The sequence below is a fragment of the Rousettus aegyptiacus genome, unplaced genomic scaffold, assembly GCF_014176215.1.
Source record: "Rousettus aegyptiacus isolate mRouAeg1 unplaced genomic scaffold, mRouAeg1.p scaffold_m13_p_16, whole genome shotgun sequence".
NCBI classification, from domain to species: Eukaryota; Metazoa; Chordata; class Mammalia; order Chiroptera; family Pteropodidae; genus Rousettus; species Rousettus aegyptiacus.
Genome location: NW_023416291.1, coordinates 53,759,930 through 53,777,725, shown reverse-complemented (window position 1 = coordinate 53,777,725; position 17,796 = coordinate 53,759,930). Strand labels below are relative to the sequence as shown.

Genomic DNA, 17,796 nt, shown 5'->3' with positions numbered 1-17,796 from the left:
TGTTTCCGCACGTCGCGGCTCTAAAAGCTGCGCTCGGGTGCTCGCCCGTGGTGGGCGCCTCCGCCGCAGGAGCTCCTGAACTCTTTCGGCAGTGTTCTCGTGTCTCCGGGGGTCAGAGTGTCTGTCAGGACAGCTCTGAAGTGCTGACACGGAACGCACGCCGTTTTCGACTGGGCACTGCTGCGAGTCCCGGCTCGCCGTGGCAGCCGCGTGCTGGACGGCGCGACCCGCCCCCGCCGGCCCCGCAGCCTCGGCCGCTCCGCCCGCAGTGCCTGTGCCTCTGCCTCTGTGTGGGGAACCGGCGTCCGGGGGCCCCGGCCCCACCAGGGACAGCCTCGCAGCAGCACTGGGGCCGCCCCATGGGGGGAGGGCGCCGGGTTTGCCCGGCAGCCACGGTCCTCTCGAAAGAGGTCTTGAGGCCCCCGCGACCTGGTCTCGAGGAAATAATCGGCGTACAGTTTCGTATATGTGGGGTCAAGTCACCATCTTTTTTTTTTTTTTTTTTTGATAGAATTGAGAGAAAAATTGCAACTATCTCCTTAGAAAGCAAATCTCCTCCAAAAACCTTGGAAAATGGTGAGTGATACGGCTCTCATCAGGCGATTTTCCAGTGCCAGGTGACACAGCCCCGGGGTGGCGGTTATGCTGGGCCTCGGCCCGCTGCCCGCCTGTGAGGGGACCACTGCCCGGCCGCTCCCCCCGACTCCGGTCCTTCCCGCCACAGGCATCCCTGGCAGCCAGAGGTCAGCCCCAGTGCTGCCAGGCACTGTGGCCTCAGTGGCCGGGGCAGCCGGCCTGTTTCCTCCCGTCGTGGGCCCGGGGTGTGGCTCCATGCTGCCTTCCCACAGACCAGCCTGGCCCCCAGAAAAGGCCCTCGTGGACCTAAATGCCCTCCTCTGGGGGCCAGGGCCTCATCTGAGCCCGTGCATCCCCCTCTCAGACCCCTGAGAGCGCCACAGCCCCGACCCCGCGTGGTCCCTCGGAGGCACCCAGGCCTCAGCCCCTGCCTCTCCTTGTCAGGCGGTGGCCTGGCGGCAAGGAAGCCCATGCCTGCCAGCGAGCCAGTCAACAGCAGCAAGTGGAAGGCCACCTTCTCGCCCATCTCCGACCTCGGCCTTGCCAAGGCCGCCGACAGCCCGCTGCAGGCTGGCCCCGCCCTGAGCCAGAACTCCCTGTTTGCTTTCCGGCCCGCCCCCGAGGAGCCAGGCCCGGCCGATGCCAAGCTGGCCGCCCACCCCAGGAAGAGCTTCCCCGGGGCCGCGCCGGGGGCCGGTGGGCTGAGCCCCAGCAGCAACCCCTCCAACGGCTTCGCCTTCAGCGGCAGCCTGGCCGCCGACCTCAGTTTACACAGCTTCAGTGACGGTGCTTCTCTCCCCCACAAGGCCCCCGAGGCGGCCGGCCTGGGCGCCCCCTTGAGCTTCCCCGCCCCGCGGGGCAAGGAGGGGGGCACGGAGCCCGGCCCCTTTGTGAACAAGAGGCAGCTGGACGGACTGGGTGGCCCGAAGGGCGAGGGCGGCAAGGGCAGGGAGGCGGAGCTGGGCCCCCCGCCGTGTGCACCCTCGGACAAGGCCTCGCTGGTGCACGGCAAGGCGGGCAAGAGCCGGGACCGCGAGCCCGACTTCAAGAACGGTCACAACCTCTTCATTTCCGCCGCCGCCGTGCCCCCCGGGGGCCTCCTCAGCGGCCCGGGCCTCGCCACGGCGGCGTCCTCGGCGGGCAGCGCGGCCCCCTCCGCCCAGACGCACCGGCCCTTCCTGGGCACCTTCGCGCCCGGCCCGCAGTTCTCCCTGGGCCCCATGTCCCTGCAAGCCAACCTGGGCCCGTCCGTGCTGCAGTCCTTGTTCAGCTCCGTGCCCACCGCCGCCGGCCTGGTGCACGTCTCGTCCGCCGCGACCAGACTGACCAACTCGCACGCCATGGGCAGCTTTTCCTCCGGGGTGGCAGGTGGTGCAGTTGGAGGTAGGCAGACACGTGTCTCTCCCGTCTGCTGCTCAGGTCCCCTGGGGCCTGCTCTGGGGTCCGAGGCGCCAATCCGCAGGCCGCCGCCGAGGCCTCTTGGACCGCTGGGCTTAATCACGACTGCTTTGCAGGTTCCCTTCCAGAGTCCCCTAAGGGGCGAGAGACTGTGCCCGCGTGTCCCCTTGTGTCCACTTTGCACCCGCCACCTTCTTTTCACGAAACGCAGATGTGACTGTCACACGGCAGAGCACTCGCGCGTGAGTCGGCCTGTCAGGCGCTCTGGTCGTGGCGGCGTCTCATAGCCTCAGGAGAGTCCAGGGCTTTCTGCCTCCCGTGGAGGTCGCCGTGAGACCTGGCCAGCCATGGCTCCCGGCGGCCGTGAGGGCTGGCGCTGGGAAGGGCGTGGCCGTGGTGCCTGCTGCGCGGTGGCTCCACGTAGGGTGGAGCGTGGCCGCGGCCGGGGTCCTCCGCCTGCTCCTTGCTGGGCACAGGTGGGAGAAGCTCGCAGCTGGGAGCCCGGGGCGTGCCGAGGGGGGTGTGGCCCGGGGCCCTGCCTCAGGTAAGTCTCACCTGGCCGCCTGCGCCTGCCTGCTGGTCCGCGCCGCCCCTGCGTGCACGCGGAGCCGCGGCCGCCGTCTGCTCTCCCCTTGTGCGTGTGTCTCTTCGCTTGCCTGGAGAATGCCGCCTGTTGAAGCTGAGTTTTTCTCTCCTGTTTGCAGGTGTCTTTAACCACGCGGTGCCCTCCGCCTCCGCTCATCCGTTTGGAGCCAGTTTCGGCAGTGGGGCTGCGTGTCGCAGCGGCACGCTGAGCTTAACCCCGCTGCAGGCGGTGGCCAGCACCCCCGCCTCTTCCTTTCAGGCCCCGCCCTCCATGGAGCCGAGGCCACCCCCGCCCCCACCTCCTGCACCCCTGGGCCAGCCCCCTGCGGGGTCACCCACCCTCCACGCACCCCCACCTCCTAACGCCGCCTTGCCTCCTGCTCCCGCGCTACACCCCGCTAACTCTGAGCCTGTGCTCCTGCAGAACCTCGCGCCCCTCTCGGCTAACCAAGCTTTCTTGCCTGTCTCCTCTGCCGCTTCTCTGCCGCCTGCTAACAGCGCTCTGTCCATCAAGCTCGCCTCCCTCCCGCACAAGGTCTCCCACCCCTCCTTCACGGTGCACCACCAGCCCCTGCCCGGGCTGGCCCTGGCCCAGGCCGCGCCCGAGCTCCCGCAGGCCAGCTCCACGGGGCCGTCCGCCGTGTGGGTTTCCCTTGGCATGCCGCCTCCTTATGCCGCGCGCCTTGCGGGGGTTAAGCCGCGATAAAGACCTTGCTTAGCTAGCAGTTCTGTTCTGTAAGGTAAGGCCAGAGCCCAACCAGGTGGTCCGTATGAGAACTCAACCGCCCTTCCTTTCCAGAGAACGGAGGGGCCCCTGGGCTCTGCGGAGGGGCCCGGGACCGTGCCTGCCTGGCCATGGCCAACGGGTGGAGACCGTCGGTTCTGAGAGGCGCAAAGGAAAAATAAGCTCGGGGGGGTTTGGGGGGTTTGGGGGGAAGGGCGGCCATGGTGGCCATGCCCATCCGAGAGTGGCCCAAGGGCTACCACAGCTCGGGCAGGGAGTGGCCGGCCCCTGCCCGCCTGGGCCTTCATAGCGGGTCCCTGCGACGCTCCCGCGGGGAGCAGACCAGGAGGAGGTCAGAGGATGCCGGCAGCCTGGCCCGTGCCGCTCAGCTCGGTCTCACTGCTGCTGACCGGTCGCATGTCTGCAGTGGCCAGGGACCTGGGCAGCCCTCGGGTGGGGCTCTGGGGACAGCTCAGAACCCCACCCTTGCCGCCCGTCCGCGCTTGGGCCTGTCTCAGCCTTTTTCTCTGATGCATCTCGCAGAGTTCTAGGGCAAGGCAATGCGTTGGTAGGCTGCTGGGACTCGGGCCTTCAGAAGCCGGCTCCTCTGCCAGCTCCCCGCCCCCGGGCCCCCACCCACGCACCTGGCCACCCGGCTGCCGGGTCCAGAAAGGGCTGCCTGGCGGGTGGGCGGCACTCCCGCCTCCAAGGACGTGGGCCGTCCGTGCATTTCCGACGTCAGTGTGGGGTCAGCGGGAGCCATGTGGGAAGGGCCCGCCTTCAGAGTGGGTGAGGACGGTGGCCACAAGGCTTCATGAAGGGGCCCCGTCTGCCCCTCCGCTGACCATGAGGGCATTAGAGAGCTGGGTCCCGCAGCAGCTGACTCACCACGGCCGGTGCCGCCGTGGTGCCCTCTGGGGCGAGGCCCTTCCCGGGCCAGTCCCCAGCCCGCGGGGCCGGCGCGTGAGGGCCAGGGCCAGGCGTGAGGTCTCTTGCTGTTCTTAGCCCTCTGTGTGCATTTTAAGTAGAAGCAGACGTGAGGCCACAGGAGTGTGACAATTTCCTGGTCAGGGCGTGGGTCTGGGGATGGGCTGTGCCTCAGTCCTCGTGGAAAGGTCTGGAAGGTAGAGTGGCTCTAGCTCACAGTGGTCTAATGCCATCAGAGAAGGCTGTGTGGCCCGCACTGGCCAGAAGAGCTCAGAGCTGTATGTGTGGAGCATCCCGTTCTGACCCGCAGTGGACGACTGCCTCCCCTGCGCCTGGACAGGAACAGCTCACCTCTGGGGAGGGAGTGCAGGCTGGTCAGCGGGGCTACTCACAGCCCCCCGTGAGCGGTGCCCAGCAGTGCGATGACGAGGCTCTCGGTTCTCAGGCTCCTGGGGAAGGGGGAGGCCAGGACCTGGTGCCCACGAAGGGCCTTGGGACAGTGTGACCTCCCACCTCGGACTGGGCCAGGGGCGTGGCTTGAGGGTGTCCGCGACAGCTACGTTCCGTCCATCTGTCCATCTGTAGGCATTGGTTCCCTGGCTTGGGGACGCGGGCGTCTCCGAGGGGGTCACTAACGCCAGTCCGCCTTCCCTCCCACGCTCGTCTCCGCAGGTAACTAGGATTTCTACCTCACCCGTGAGACCTGCGCGAGGACAGGCGGCCGCGGGGCCGGCGGCACAGACCGAGGATGAGGCCCTGCCGTGAGCCCACGCTGCGCAGACCTGCGGGGGACGCTGGGCCTGGCTCCAGCTCGTTCTGTCCATAGTTCTAGATAAAGTATTTATCGTTTTTTAAAAGTATAAACAACTTTGACTTATTTTATTCCACTGAAGTCATAAAAGCAACCTATTGAGAAGTGTAAATACTATATATGAGAGGATCTATATAAAGACATCGGCCCGACGGACTGGCCCGCCAGCGGAGACGCCGACAGCCGGGCCCGGTGCTATCTCGTCGCCAGGCCTCGCCGCCTCCACGTTCTCTTGGTGCTGACTCGAGGGTGACCAACGCCAAAACCAGTCCTTGCCGCGCCCACCCCGCCTTCCCCGCGCACTCCCATACCAAAGGCACGCCTGTCCAGGTGGAGGGCGCGGAGGGCGAGCCGCCCTGCTTCTGACGTCCCCCGGAGAAAGCCCTCCCCGTCACTGTGAACACTCCCGGTCCGACCGTCAGCCCTGGGGCCTGGGACGGCGCCTCTGGCAGGATGGCGGGCAGGCGGCCCCCCAATGCTGCACGGGGGTTGGGGCGGGGCAGGGGCCGCTGCGCGTGGTGCTTGTGGGGCAGGTCGGGGACCCGACTCCGGCGCGGGGCTGCTGGGAAACAAGTGCTTTACTCTGTGTGTCTGCTGTCGCGGGCTCGCGCCGTCCGGCAGGTGCATGGCCAGCCCGCGGCTGCTGGCCGGGGCGTGGGGCAGGTTAGCCGTGGGTGCCTGGTGTGTTTGTACAGAAGAGAGTCACACTGACGAGTGACAGTATTTTATAGAGATGTGATGAAAATTTATAAATTTCATAGACTTGACTTCATTTATTTTTAGATTGTATAATGCACAGTAAACTTTAAAAAAAGAAGTGAGGAGATAAAAACCGTTTTATTTATTCAAGTGCAGACAAGTGGCATTGGCCAGGGCGCCCTGCGTTGCCCTGGTCAGTCCGTGCGGCTGTGCCATGTCTCCAGCGGACGCGCAGCCCCGAAGCTGGGGCACTGTGCCCCAGTGGGGCAGCCTCCACGGTGCTTGGGCATGACTGTGCGGGGCGACTGGGCGAAGGCGGGCTTCGCGGGGCGGCGGCAGGGCTGCTAGCAGGCTTCTCGGGCCCTCGGGTGCAGTGGTCTGTGGCCCGTCCTGGATCTCGGTCGAGCAGTGTGCCCCATCCCTGGGTGTGTCCAGAAGCCCTCGCTCCCCAGGGAGAGCCACCAGCCAAAGGTCCTGGCTGGCAGGGCTCTTAGACCCCCCCCCCCACATGGGTGCTCCAGAAGGACTAGGCAGGTGCAATCAAAGCCCTGGCTTCAGGTGCTTGTCCCCGGGAGGTGGCACCCACCAAGGAAGTTGAGAACTTGTGTTTTTCTGAAGGTGAGGCTGTGTGGAGGTTTCCCATGCTCCCAGAGAAAAAGCCTTGAGCTTCCGCCCTCCCCAGCCTGGCCCGTGCTCCGTGTCCTCCCAGACATGGTTGATAGGGACCCTCTGCCTGCCAGGGCTCAATCCCTCCTGATCCCAGGGGCAAGGGCTGGAGCAGCCTTTGCAGTGGCACTGTGGACATGGGCCCAGGAGGGTACAGAGCAGGCCTGAGCTGCTAGGTGACACTCGGCCCAGAGCAATAGTCCAGGCTGACGATGGTGCTTGGACAGGTTCCTGTAACTGGCCGTCCTGTAACTAACTGCTGCCCTGGCTCCGCCCCCCCGCCCCCCCCCGTAGGTGCTCTTGGTGCACAAAGGTGCTGTGCTCACCCCAAATCCTGTGCCCCACATCAGGAGCACAGGGCTCCCTAATAAGCTGCAGGGCTGAGAGTAGCCAAGCCACAGCACGTGGCACGTCCCTGAGCTGGACCCAGGCAGCCCTGTGCCCAGCACTGCATTGCCTCGGCGGTCCCGTGCGCCACCGCGTGAGCTCCCACAGCCACGTGCCCGTGCTCCCTGCGTCACTACCCCTGCGTCACAGGCCCTCCTGACCACGAGAGTCCTCGGCCGCCGCTGGCAGTGAGGGCAGCCCGGGAGGGAAGGCTGCGCCCTGCGGGGAGCGGGGTCTGGTCTCCAGGGGGCGGGGACCGGTGCTGCTGTGACTGCAGGCAACCTCAGGGAGCCCCGGGCTGCCAGGCGCTTTTGCTCAGGAAACGCTAACTCAGATGGCCTCGCGGTCAGGCGGGGCAGCCTTCCCGTCCAGCTCCACCTTGCGACCTGTTTAAGGCCCACTCACCCACCCCCACCCCGGTTCATCTGTGCCGTCCGTGGTGACAGTAGGTTTCTCGCCCTTTTCCTCCGCTCGCCCCCCTCACAAAGCCTCGACCACGACTGTAACCGGCCGCTTTGCCGCTCCCCGGCACCACTGCCGCGGGCACTGGTGTGACCCATTCCTCCGGCCTGCTGGCTTGCCCTCGTCCCTAAGGGAACCCCGCCGCACTCTGATTTCTGTCTCTAGACTGTAATAAAAGGCTTGTTTCCACTTGAACCTCGTATGTTGGCATTTCTTACTGATTACGACGCGGTGAGACCTTAGAGACTTCGGGGGGATGGTCACTCCGGGCAGAGGCTGGCGTGTTCCCGAAGAGCGCCGCGCTCGGGGAGGCCTGGCCTGTCCAGGCCCACAGCTGACAAGGACTAGGTGAGGCCCCCGGGACAGCTGTTGAACTAAAACCAAGTGCCCAGGACTTCAGTGCCCAGAAGGCCCTGCACTCGACAGGGAGGCCTGTGACAGGTGGGCCTGCGGGCCGCCTGAGGACCCCAGCACACCTCTTTTGCCCTCTCTCGTACCTGCGAGCCTCAGAGGCCCCATGGCCGGGTTCCCGGCCTCCTTGCCTCGCCAGGCTCTGGGTCCCGGGTTTCCCCACTATTTGGACAGCCCAGCCCCTTCCTCCCAGGTGCCTGAGCCTGTCCCCCGGGAGCCTCACTCCTCTGCAGAGCCAGCTCCAAGCAGCCTGTGGAGGACACACATCCCATTGTGCTTTCACTGCACCCCGTCCCGTGTGAAAAAGAGGTACCTTTATTTGAACAGAATGAGCCCACCAGCCGGGGGCGAACGGGCCCAGCTCTGCCCAGAGGCGCCAGCTGACCCAGCCCTCGGCAGCAGAGTTCACAGTGGCCGGGGGTGCGGCCTGTTCCTTTCACAGCAGCGTCTAGCTCCGCACGTCCAGCCTGCACCGGGCAGAAGAGCTGCCCTGTTAGACGTGCCTGCGGGACCGGGCACCGCGCCTGGGGGTAGACGCTTGTCCCCTGGCAGCAGCATGTGGCACTGAGAGGTGCCACCCCAGTCTGGTGGGTCTCAAGGCAGTGTGCTCGCCCAGCCTCAGCAACCTCAGGCTTTTGAAGTCTCTAAGCCAGAACAGCTCACTCCGCAGATCCTGGCTCGAGTCTGGGGCTCAACCCCGGGCTGGAGAGGGCGGGGCTCTCTGCAGCCCCAGGGATAAAGCTGAGGAGCCAGATCCTGGACTCACGCCTTCAGGCCACTCAGCTGGAACCGGGCTTCTTCCGATATGCCAAACTGCTCCAGGGGGTCCTGTGGGGGGTGGAAGGGCTGCAGTGTGACCCCCAGCCCAGGAGCCCCCCACCTCACACCCCGCATCCTTCACCCACCTTGCCGGTCATCTTCTGAATCTCGTTTCTGTAAAAGATGAGGCTCCTGCGCATGAACTCATAGCTGGGGGGAGAGAGAAGAGGCCGGTGCTTGGGGCGGCCCTGCTCCCGCCCTGGTCCCCCCAGGCCTCCCCGAGCCAGCCCACGCCTCACCTGGCTCCACGCAGAGCTCCCATCCACTGCTGACATTGCTCCTCACTGCAGCATTCAAAGTGGTACTTCCTCTCCGGGTCCTCGACGAAGCCTGCCAAGGGAGGGGCCCATCTGTCCTGGCTCACTCCCACCACCCCTGCTGGCCACAGGCCACGGTCCACAACTGTCCCCTCCAGTACCAGCCCAGGCTCACTGCTTCCTCACTGGCGGTGGGTTTAATTGTGTCCCCCAACGGGGACGATCCAGGCCCACTCCTGCTGCCTGTGAACAGGGCCCCCACTTGTATATAAGGTCGCCACAGGTGATGTTATATTAGGTCACACCAGAGCAGGGTGGACTCCCATTGCCACAAGAATGGTGTTCTCATAAAACGGGAAATGTGGAACACAGACACATCAGGAAAAGGCCGCGAGGCGGTGGAGGCTGAGGTGAGGTGACGCTTCTACAAGCCGAGGACCGCCAAAGGTTGCCGACGGCCTCCAAAACTGGGAGAGCCTAGGACAGACCCTCCCTCAGAAAGAACCAGTCCCGGCACCCCGATCTCAAACTTCTGCCCTCCGGCATTGGCAGAGAGAAACTCCCGATGTTGGAGCCCGCCAGTCTGTGGTACCACGTTACCGCCACCCCAAGACACTAGTCAAAGCTCTTGCTTTCCCTGCAAATCCGACCTTCTCCAGGCGACCCAAGAAAATCCTCCAGCGTCGCTGGCACCAAGCCACTCAGAACGGGTGAAATGACAGTGGGGAACACCCAGAAAGCAGGGATCCCCAACAGGAGAAGAAGTTCTGGTGGCATTGGGGGCGGGGGACGCCTAGGGCGTGCCTGGGACGGAGCGCACAGCCTGCCCCAAAAGGGAGGAGCCCCACCCGGGACCGCGGACTTTGTTCCTGGGGAGCGGAGGAGCGGAGCTGGGGGGTCACCCCCCGCACTCACTAATGGAGAAGCTGGTGGGCTCTTCCTGGGTGACTCTGCAATGCTCCAGCAGCAGGGCTCCGACGGGCTGGGGGCAGACGAGGCGGATGGGCGCGCCACCCGGGCATCCCAGACCCCAGCCCGGGACCCGCCTCCCCGCCGCCCTACCTCAGCCTCGTCCGTCCGGAAGTAGAAGAGAAAATTGACCACCAGCTTCACCAGCCGCCGCTTCACCACTGCGGACACAGGGCGGGCTCTCGCAGGCTCGGCGGCCGCCCACCCCGGCCCGCCCGCTCGCCCCGGCCCCCAGCCCCCGGCTCCCGGCCCCCGGCCCGCTCACCGCTGCCCTTCTTTGGGGCCCGCATGCCCAGCTCGGCCGCCAGTTCGGCCGGCTGCCGGGAGAGCGCCTGCAGCTCCTTCTCGTTGTAGCGCATGGCGCCGTAGTACCCAGAACTAGGAGTACGGGCCCGGCCCTCCCGGCTGTCGTCCCGCAGCGCCAAATAAGTCCCACGGCGCCTTCCCGGAAGCTCTTCTGGAGCTACTGCGCCTGCGCGTCCCCCGGGGTTGCCCATTCTAGCAATCGCCGGCGAGGGGCGCTGCCGTCCCGGGGGTTGCAGGGACGGGGTGGAACCTTCACGGGGCGCACGGGATAGCGGGCAAGACGGATTGTCGTCATATGTTCACCATGCATTAAGCTGGACCCGGGACTGGTGGTGCCATTTACTGAGACGGACACGAACAGGCAGAGGGTGGGGGAGTCAGTTGCTTCCCGCAAGGGCCACCTCGCGCGGGTTAGACCCACGGAGGGCGCGGAGAGCCTAGTGGGCATGCGCACCTTGGCTTCCGGCTTGCACTCTCAGCCCCGCCCCCTTCTCGCGCCTCCGCAGCCTTTCGCTTGCGCCGCTGGGGAAGCTGGGCATGCGCGCATGGGCGGCCCTGTCCCGTTTGCCCCCGGAAGTACTCGCTAAGCCCGCGCCGCGCGTGCGCAGGACGAAGTCGTGGCGGCTGAAAAGGCTCCCGGACTGCGGCTTCGGGTGCAGGTGAGGAACGGGGCGAGAGCGGCCGCCCTGGGGCCAAGCTTCGCTGGAAGGGAGCGGACGTGGGCGAGGAGCGCCTGAGGCGGGCCACCGCGTCGTCCCTTCCCGGGGAAGTAGCGGGCCTCCGTGTCGCCGGCTCCTCCCCCTCGCTCGCGACTCTCCAAAGACCCCTGGGAGTCCTATCGGGATCTTGGCTCACATGGCCCCTTTCATGTAACCGAGAAACCCTCTGAGCGCTAATTCGCGTCCGTTAATTGACTGGCTCTGTGGTCCGGGAGCCGCTCGGCCCCTCTGAGCCTCAGTGCCTGTAGCCGGAATGGGGCTGACGGCGATCACAGGTTCCGAGCACCGCGCCGAAGGCCACCAGAGCCTGGCGGCCCCATGTCGCCCACGAAGCCCCTAAGTTACCTGCTGACTCCCTACCGTGACTGATTAGGTCTTCTTCTCACTCACCTTCCGTACTCGGGTGTGTGCACACCATAGGGACTTTAGTCAAATCGTTCGTTCCGTTTTCTGAGACTTAAAATATTGATCGCTCTAAGGCGAGTGTAACTTGTTCACTTGTCTGCTTTTCCTGTCCTGTTCTCTTTTTTCCCTAAAAAGCTGATTCATTTATTCATTTTTTTGTTTTTTTATTAGCCTGCTTTTGTTTTGTTTTGTTTTTGTTTTTGCCTCAAAGCCCAGTCGCTCACATGGGGATAGATGGCATTTCCCCACAGGTTTAAACGAACCGATTTTTTTTTTTTTTTTTTAACTTCCTTGGTGAAAATGTCTCTCTCCCTGACTGGTCTGTCCCTGCTCCTCTTCGTTGTGGTCGCTCAGCTCGCAGAGAAGTCCTTGTCCTGGACCTTTGTCTTCACACCCCAGGCCTGGCTTGTTTCCATCCAGCCTGACCCTCTCCTCTTCCTGTCTTTATCTGCACATCTCCAGGAAGCTTTTGAGGAACTCGATTGATTTCAAACCCTTGGGTACCTAAAATGGCTTTTATTGACCTTCACAGTTTGCGTATAAAAATTAAAATTCTGGGCTGAAATCACATTGAGAGCTGTGGGCGCGTTGCCCCTTGGACATGATGCTCCCCTCCAGCGTGACCTGCTCTGTGCCATGCTCAGAGGCCTGTCCCCAGTCTGCACTCCGACCTTTGCCTCTGACCTTCTCTCTGTCTCTTGGACATGGGTGGTTTGATGGGTGAAGTCCCCAGACCCATTTATTAAGAGTCTTTTCATTTCTATCTGAAGAATTCAGTCCTTTCAGCCCTGGGGCATTTTCTTTTAGTTCTTCAATGTTTATTTCTTTGATAACGGTCTCCAGCGTTTCTTTCTGTTCTAGAATTTCGCCCAGGTTTTTGCTCTCTTTTCTATTTTTTCTTTTCTCCTCCATGAGAGATTTCTTTGACTCTTATACTCAGGCCCTTGTATTCAGTTTTTTTTGTTTGACTCCACCAGTCTCTGCTTTCCAAGAGTTCGTTCTGGTTTTAATTGGGCCTTGGCGTCCTATTTTGGTTTCAGGGGACAGCGACGTTGTAATAATTAAGAAGGGTGTTGTCATCATCTGTTGAGATTTTCAGCAGGGTTTTTTTTTTTTTTTTTTTTTTTTTTTTTTTTTTTTTTTTTTTAGCCGCTTTGTGATTCTTCGGGTCCATTAGGTGAATTTGCCAGCTCCGTGTATGATGGCCGTGCTTATCCATCGGTCTCAGTGGGCCTGGAAAACAGCTGGCATTTTCTTTGGGGTGTGGGAGACCCCCATTGTCAGTGTCTAAGAATACTTTTCCCCAGAAAAGTCTCCTGAAGGCTGGGCCACCTGCCTTTGGACACACGTGGGGTGGGGCGGGGCAGACTGCCTGCAGCAGGTCGGTGGACTGCTTCGCTGGGATCCTCTTTCCTTCCCGGCCCCCACCCACGGGCTCGCTGCACTTGTCTCAGCCCAGAGGCCCAGGAGACAAGGGACCTGAGCCGGGGACCTTCCTCCTGAGGTGTGAGCTCTCCTTTCATTCGGGGTGGCTGTGCTGCAGTGGGCTGCGGCCTTCCTGTAACTGCGGAGCGGTTAGGGTTCAGTCTCTGTAGGGGTCTGGATTTCCTAGAGACATCAGGTTCTCTCGGTGTGTGATTGTCTAACCTCAGCTGGCCACCTGTGACTTAAGGACTTATTCTGGCCATTTGGGAATGGACTGGGCTCTTCCTGGTCCTTTGGAGACAAGACTGGTTGGGTGGGGGTTAGACTTGCGATGGGGATGGGGGATGAAGTGGGGCGGGCGGGGTCTCCCTGCTGCTCTGCAGCGGGCACCCCCCACCGGACCTGGGGAGGCCCCAGGTTCTACAGACTCACTGCCTCTGCCCGGGGCTCCGCAGGTTTCTCTCCAGTCTGATAAAGCCCCCAGGCCCTCACCATGGACTTCCAGCATCGCCCCGGGGGCAAGACCGGCAGCGGGGGCGTGGCCTCCTCCTCCGAGAGCAACCGGGACCGCAGGGAGCGCCTGCGGCAGCTGGCCCTGGAGACCATCGACATCAACAAGGTGGGCCACCCTGCCGCCACTGGGCTGCAGTCGCCGCCATCTCCAGGCCTCGGGCGCCTTGTCTGAACAAGGGGACTTGGCCTGGAGCGGCGGGTCCCCACTGCCCTCCACCGCCATTAGCGGCCCACGGTGAAGGGGTTTTCACTGTGTGGGGATCAGTTTTCTTCGTTCACTGAACCAGAGGCAGGAGAACCAGTCGGGAGCCCCCTCCGGCCGTGGGCAGTGGGCAGCAAAGGGCAGCGTTTTCCTTTGCCACACAGCCGTCGGCAGACCAGGTCTCCCTCGGGCACTGCTGGCACGGGCCGGTCGTCCTCTGGGCCCGGCGGGGTGTCACACAGCATCCTCATTCCTACCCGCTCAGTGCCAGGAGCTCTCCTAGTCCTGACGACCACACATGTCCCCAGATGTCACCCAGCATCCCCTGGGGCAGGGTTGCCCCACCGGGTTGGAGCATGGTGGTCAGCGTGTAGTTCCCCTTAGACTTTGAGCTCCCCGAGGTATGCGCCAGGCACCCCCAGAGCTCCTCACAGGCCTCGCTCATGGGGTCGGCTCTGTTACTGTCCCCTTTTCTGGATGAAACAGTCGTGCGGAGGGAGGGGTTGTCGTTGCCGAAGGCGACGTGGCCACTGGCGCGTCGAGTTAGGGTTTGAACCTTGCTGGTCTGCTTCCCCCGCTGTCGGCAGCGTGTACCCCACTGCCTCGGTTTCCGGACAGTCGCCTGTCCTGCCCGCGGGACTCGCAAGAACATGGGTCTCCAGGACCTTCCCTTACCTCGCATGCTTGTTTGGTTCGTGCCGCAGCACTTGGGAGGCTGGCAGGGTGTCCCCGGCCCAGGGGACACGTAAACAGCCATGCTGTAGGGGCTCCGTCTCCTCCTAGACCCAAAACTGCCACAGACGTGGGGCCGGGGCCACAGCGTTGACCCTGTCCTGCCCGGTAGCTTGCTGCAGGTGCACAGTCGGTCCCTGGCCCTGCCAATCGGACTCCGTTTGCGCGGGACCCGTGGTGGCCCCACAGTGTTGCAGCCCCCTGCCCAGCCGGCCCCAGTCTGCTCCCAGTCCCCAGTTCCAGAGGAGACCAGCGGCCACTCCCCGTGCCGGGCGGGGCTGGAGGGGGCTGCGGGGCGCCACCTCCCGCCGTCTGAAGGGCTGTGTCTCCCTCCCCAGGACCCCTACTTCATGAAGAACCACCTGGGCTCATACGAATGCAAGCTGTGCCTGACGCTGCACAACAACGAGGTGGGCCTCAGCGCCGCTCCTGCTCCTCGCGTCCCCTCCCCGTCCCCTCCTGTGCCCTCCCCAGCCCCAGCCGGAGGCTCCCTCCCTGTCCTCGGTGCCCATTCACCTGACGCGCATGCAGAACGCGGCCGAGGCCGAAGGCCACAGACTGGGGCCGGCGCCCACGCCTGACCGTGCTCTCGAATGTGTCTCTCTATGAGAGACTGGTCACTCCAGACGAGGCCACCACTGCTTTGGACTTGCCACTCCCATCTTCCTTCAGCACCACGGTGCCGCACGTCTGCGAGCCCTGGGCGCTCCCTGCAGCGTTCTGCTCCGGGGCGTGACGTCGAGCTCTGTGGCTCCCTGTACGTGGTGTGACGAGCCGGCCCCGCCCAACTTCCCCTGCTGCTGACGCTTGCTGTTTCGGATTCGCTGGCGGCCACGCGCAGTGCGCCCTGAGCGGCCTTGCGCGTCCGCTCGCTCTGCTGCGCCGTGGACATTGGGGCCTGCCGCCAGCAGGCACAGGGAGCCCAGGCCTGGCCCCGCTCCTGAACCACGTCCCTTTTTCCCCCAGGGGAGCTACCTCGCACACACCCAGGGGAAAAAGCACCAGACTAACTTGTGAGTACGACGGCCTCACACCCATCTCCCAGGCTCGCACCCGGGCTCAGGAGCTGCACCCCCTCCCCGCCCCGCCGTCTCTGAGCCATGCCGGACGATGGCGCAGAGGTGGCCCGGGGCCAGCGGGGCCTGCGGTCAGGGTGTCGAGCCCAGCCCGGCATGGGCGGGTAGGTGCAGGCTTCTCAGAAGGCCCCCAGTGAGCCGTGGCGGGGCGCGTGGTGAGAAGCTAAGGATGCCCGGCCCAGACCTGTCCCATCGCCACTTCCATCCAAACGTGGGGCCCCCTCTCGGCGCCCCCCCCCCGCCCCGACTTCTCACTTAAAGGGCGCTACAAGATTGCCGTGGGGGCGGGTGGCTCCTGGCTCCTAGTCCTGTGCCCTTGGCGGGCGTGTGCGCGCACACGCGTGGAGGGGATGCGGCACCCTGTCCGTCCGTCCTGCAGGGCCCGGCGAGCCGCCAAGGAGGCCAAGGAGGCCCCCGCCCAACCGGCGCCAGAGAAGGTCAAGGTGGAGGTGAAGAAGTTTGTGAAGATCGGCCGCCCAGGCTACAAAGGTGAGTCTGGGGCGGGTCGGCCTGCAGCTGGCCCTTCCCCACGACCCCACCCGTCTTTGCCACAGACTCTGCTCTGGCCTTCACTGGCTGCCCGCCTGGTCCCCACCTGCCCAGTTGGAACCTCCCCAGCCATGGCCGTGGCGAGCATGGCGTCCCCTTTGCGCCTGCCAGGCTGTCGTGGGAGCTCGTAGCCGTCCACACTCCTGGCGAAGACAAGCAAGCGGGAGGGGGCTGGCCTGGCGTGTCCCCGGCCTGTGCCCGGCCTATGTCCAGGCTCCTCGGCCTGAGCGAGCGGACTAGGGCAACGAGGGTCCGCGAGGAAACCTCTTGGGGGCCGGTGGCAGAGAGGGGGCTCTGCGTTCCTTGAACCTAACCAGAACGAAAACCAGAACCTGACCAGAGGTGGGGGGTCCTGTGCGTGGCCGCGGGTGGGGTCTCTGGCATGTGGCCCCTGCAGCACAGAGCCCTCTCCGGCCTGGGCGGTGCCCCCAGCCAGGGGACTTCTCAGTGTCCCTCCTTTCACTAGTGGGTCCTTAGCCTTGCCGGGGGGAGGGGAACGACAGGCCAGTCTGGACCTGAGACCCTCTTGTGTTGCAGTGACCAAGCAGAGGGACACAGAGATGGGCCAGCAGAGCCTCCTCTTCCAGGTGAGCTGAGCCCCGAGGCCGGTCCCGAGGGGGAGCGCCTGAGAGCGGCACTGCCACTGGGCCATGTCCCCGCAGATCGACTACCCGGAGATCGCCGAGGGCATCATGCCACGCCACCGCTTCATGTCGGCCTACGAGCAGAGGATCGAGCCCCCGGACCGGCGCTGGCAGTACCTGCTCATGGCCGCCGAGCCCTACGAGACCATCGCCTTCAAGGTAGGGCGCTGGTCCCTGTCCTTGTCCCTGTCCCTTGGCCCGGCCCACGCCGGGCGTGCCTCTCCCGGGGTGGGAGAGGGCGTCACGAGGTGGCGCCCCACAGGAGCGGAGCCCCCCGCCTGTGGGGTCTTGTGTCTGAATAGACAGTGGCAAAAAAGTGGCGTGAGCCTTGACCCTCCTGGGTGGTGGGGCGGCCAGGCAGCAGGGCGCCACCGAAGGCCGCGCCTGTCGCCCCCTCGCAAGGGCCTGCTCCGAGGCCACAGGGTAGCCCCCGGGTCTAAGGCCCGTCTCCACCTCACCCCTGCACAGGTGCCAAGCCGGGAGATTGACAAGGCCGAGGGCAAGTTCTGGACTCACTGGAACCGAGAGACCAAGCAGGTAGGCCGCCGCAGGTCTGGGCAGTTCCGGGACCTCGCAGCGCCTGCCCTGGCCGTCCTGTCCCCCACCCGAGGGCCCACTCAGCTCTTCCCCTGTCTTTCCAGTTCTTCCTGCAGTTCCACTTCAAGATGGAGAAGCCACCAGCCCCGCCAAGCCTCCCGGCTGGGCCTCCTGGGGTGAAGCGCCCACCTCCCCCACTGATGAATGGTTTGCCCCCCCGGCCACCGCTGCCCGAGTCTTTGCCTCCACCCCCACCGGGAGGCCTGCCTCTGCCCCCCATGCCACCCAGTGGGCCTGCACCCTCAGGGCCCCCGGGCCCTCCCCAGCTGCCGCCCCCAGCTCCTGGGGTCCATCCACCAACGTCTGGGGTCCACCCTCCGGCTCCCGGGGTCCACCCCCCAGCCCCAGTGGTCCACCCACCAACGTCTGGGGTCCATCCCCCTGCTCCCGGGGTCCACCCTCCAGCCCCAGGTGTCCACCCTGCAGCCCCGGGTGTCCACCCTCCCCCATCTGCAGGAGTGCACCCCCAGGCCCCAGGGGTGCACCCCCCAGCTCCGGCAGTTCACCCCCAGGCGCCAGGAGTGCACCCAGCAGCTCCTGGGGTGCACCCTGCTGCCCCAGGGATTCACCCCCAGCCTCCTGGTGTTCACCCCCCTCCTCCTGGGGTTCATCCTGCAGCTCCTGGGGTCCACCCCCAGCCTCCCGGAGTTCACCCCTCCAATCCCGGGGTCCACCCCCCAGCTCCCATGCCCCCAATGCTAAGGCCCCCGCTGCCCTCCGACGGCCCTGGGAGTATCCCACCCCCTCCGCCCACCAACTGAGGGTCCACGCTCCCTCCCTGCGAGCCCGCGTTTTGTTTCCCGTGTCTTCCCTTGGGGTGAAGTCGGCGTTGTGCACGGAGGTGTCTTGTACGGACCCGTGCTGTGTTCCCCGTCTCATTAAACAGCTTTTTCTGACACCTGGGTGCACTGCTGTGTGAGCGGATGGGTGGGGGCCG

At 64.6% G+C, this 17,796-nt stretch overlaps 3 protein-coding genes across 12 annotated transcripts in view; 2 read left to right on the top strand and 1 right to left on the bottom strand.

Moving 5' to 3' along the window:
* Nucleotides 1-7,434, top strand: part of DOT1L (DOT1 like histone lysine methyltransferase) — a 46,359-nt gene extending 38,925 nt beyond the window's left edge. For 4 of the 10 annotated variants that reach the window (XM_036234164.1, XM_036234165.1, XM_016163502.2 and 1 more), the window contains 3 exons: nucleotides 512-576; nucleotides 1,021-1,959; nucleotides 2,679-7,434. In XM_036234164.1, the coding sequence (XP_036090057.1) occupies nucleotides 512-576; nucleotides 1,021-1,959; nucleotides 2,679-3,265 (1,591 nt within the window). In that variant the 3' untranslated portion in view covers nucleotides 3,266-7,434. Of the gene's footprint in view, nucleotides 1-511; nucleotides 577-1,020; nucleotides 2,505-2,678 lie in introns of those variants that run through there. The other 6 variants (XM_036234163.1, XM_036234166.1, XM_016163494.2 and 3 more) reach the window with 6 other exon arrangements.
* A 504-nt stretch (nucleotides 7,435-7,938) lies between these two features.
* On the bottom strand, nucleotides 7,939-10,424 carry PLEKHJ1 (pleckstrin homology domain containing J1). Its single transcript, XM_016163503.2, has 6 exons — nucleotides 9,957-10,424; nucleotides 9,785-9,852; nucleotides 9,638-9,704; nucleotides 8,705-8,795; nucleotides 8,552-8,615; nucleotides 7,939-8,474 (listed from the first exon to the last, which is right to left on the bottom strand). Exons 1-6 carry the CDS (start codon nucleotides 10,186-10,188, stop codon nucleotides 8,409-8,411), a joined length of 588 nt encoding a protein of 195 aa, XP_016018989.1. The 5' UTR covers nucleotides 10,189-10,424; the 3' UTR covers nucleotides 7,939-8,408.
* Nucleotides 10,425-10,509: 85 nt separating this feature from the next.
* Nucleotides 10,510-17,755, top strand: SF3A2 (splicing factor 3a subunit 2). The gene is made up of 9 exons (XM_016163555.2): nucleotides 10,510-10,656; nucleotides 13,002-13,165; nucleotides 14,332-14,403; nucleotides 14,960-15,006; nucleotides 15,449-15,558; nucleotides 16,156-16,205; nucleotides 16,281-16,421; nucleotides 16,731-16,799; nucleotides 16,904-17,755. Exons 2-9 carry the CDS (start codon nucleotides 13,040-13,042, stop codon nucleotides 17,618-17,620), a joined length of 1,332 nt encoding a protein of 443 aa, XP_016019041.2. The 5' UTR covers nucleotides 10,510-10,656; nucleotides 13,002-13,039; the 3' UTR covers nucleotides 17,621-17,755.
* The last annotated feature ends 41 nt before the right edge of the window (nucleotides 17,756-17,796 follow it).

What these genes read in the sequence shown, in the direction of transcription:
- PLEKHJ1 (XM_016163503.2), bottom strand. Translation starts at nt 10,188, where the DNA reads ATGGGCAACCCCGGGGGACGCGCAGGCGCAGTAGCTCCAGAAGAGCTT. An exon ending in GGCCCCAAAGAAGGGCAGCG is followed by an intron (nt 9,853 to 9,956) that starts GTGAGCGGGCCG and finishes CTGTGTCCGCAG; the next exon opens with TGGTGAAGCGGCGGCTGGTG. An exon ending in GCCCACCAGCTTCTCCATTA is followed by an intron (nt 8,796 to 9,637) that starts GTGAGTGCGGGG and finishes CTCCCTTGGCAG; the next exon opens with GCTTCGTCGAGGACCCGGAG.
- SF3A2 (XM_016163555.2), top strand. Translation starts at nt 13,040, where the DNA reads ATGGACTTCCAGCATCGCCCCGGGGGCAAGACCGGCAGCGGGGGCGTG. An exon ending in CGGCCGCCCAGGCTACAAAG is followed by an intron (nt 15,559 to 16,155) that starts GTGAGTCTGGGG and finishes CTTGTGTTGCAG; the next exon opens with TGACCAAGCAGAGGGACACA. An exon ending in ACGAGACCATCGCCTTCAAG is followed by an intron (nt 16,422 to 16,730) that starts GTAGGGCGCTGG and finishes ACCCCTGCACAG; the next exon opens with GTGCCAAGCCGGGAGATTGA.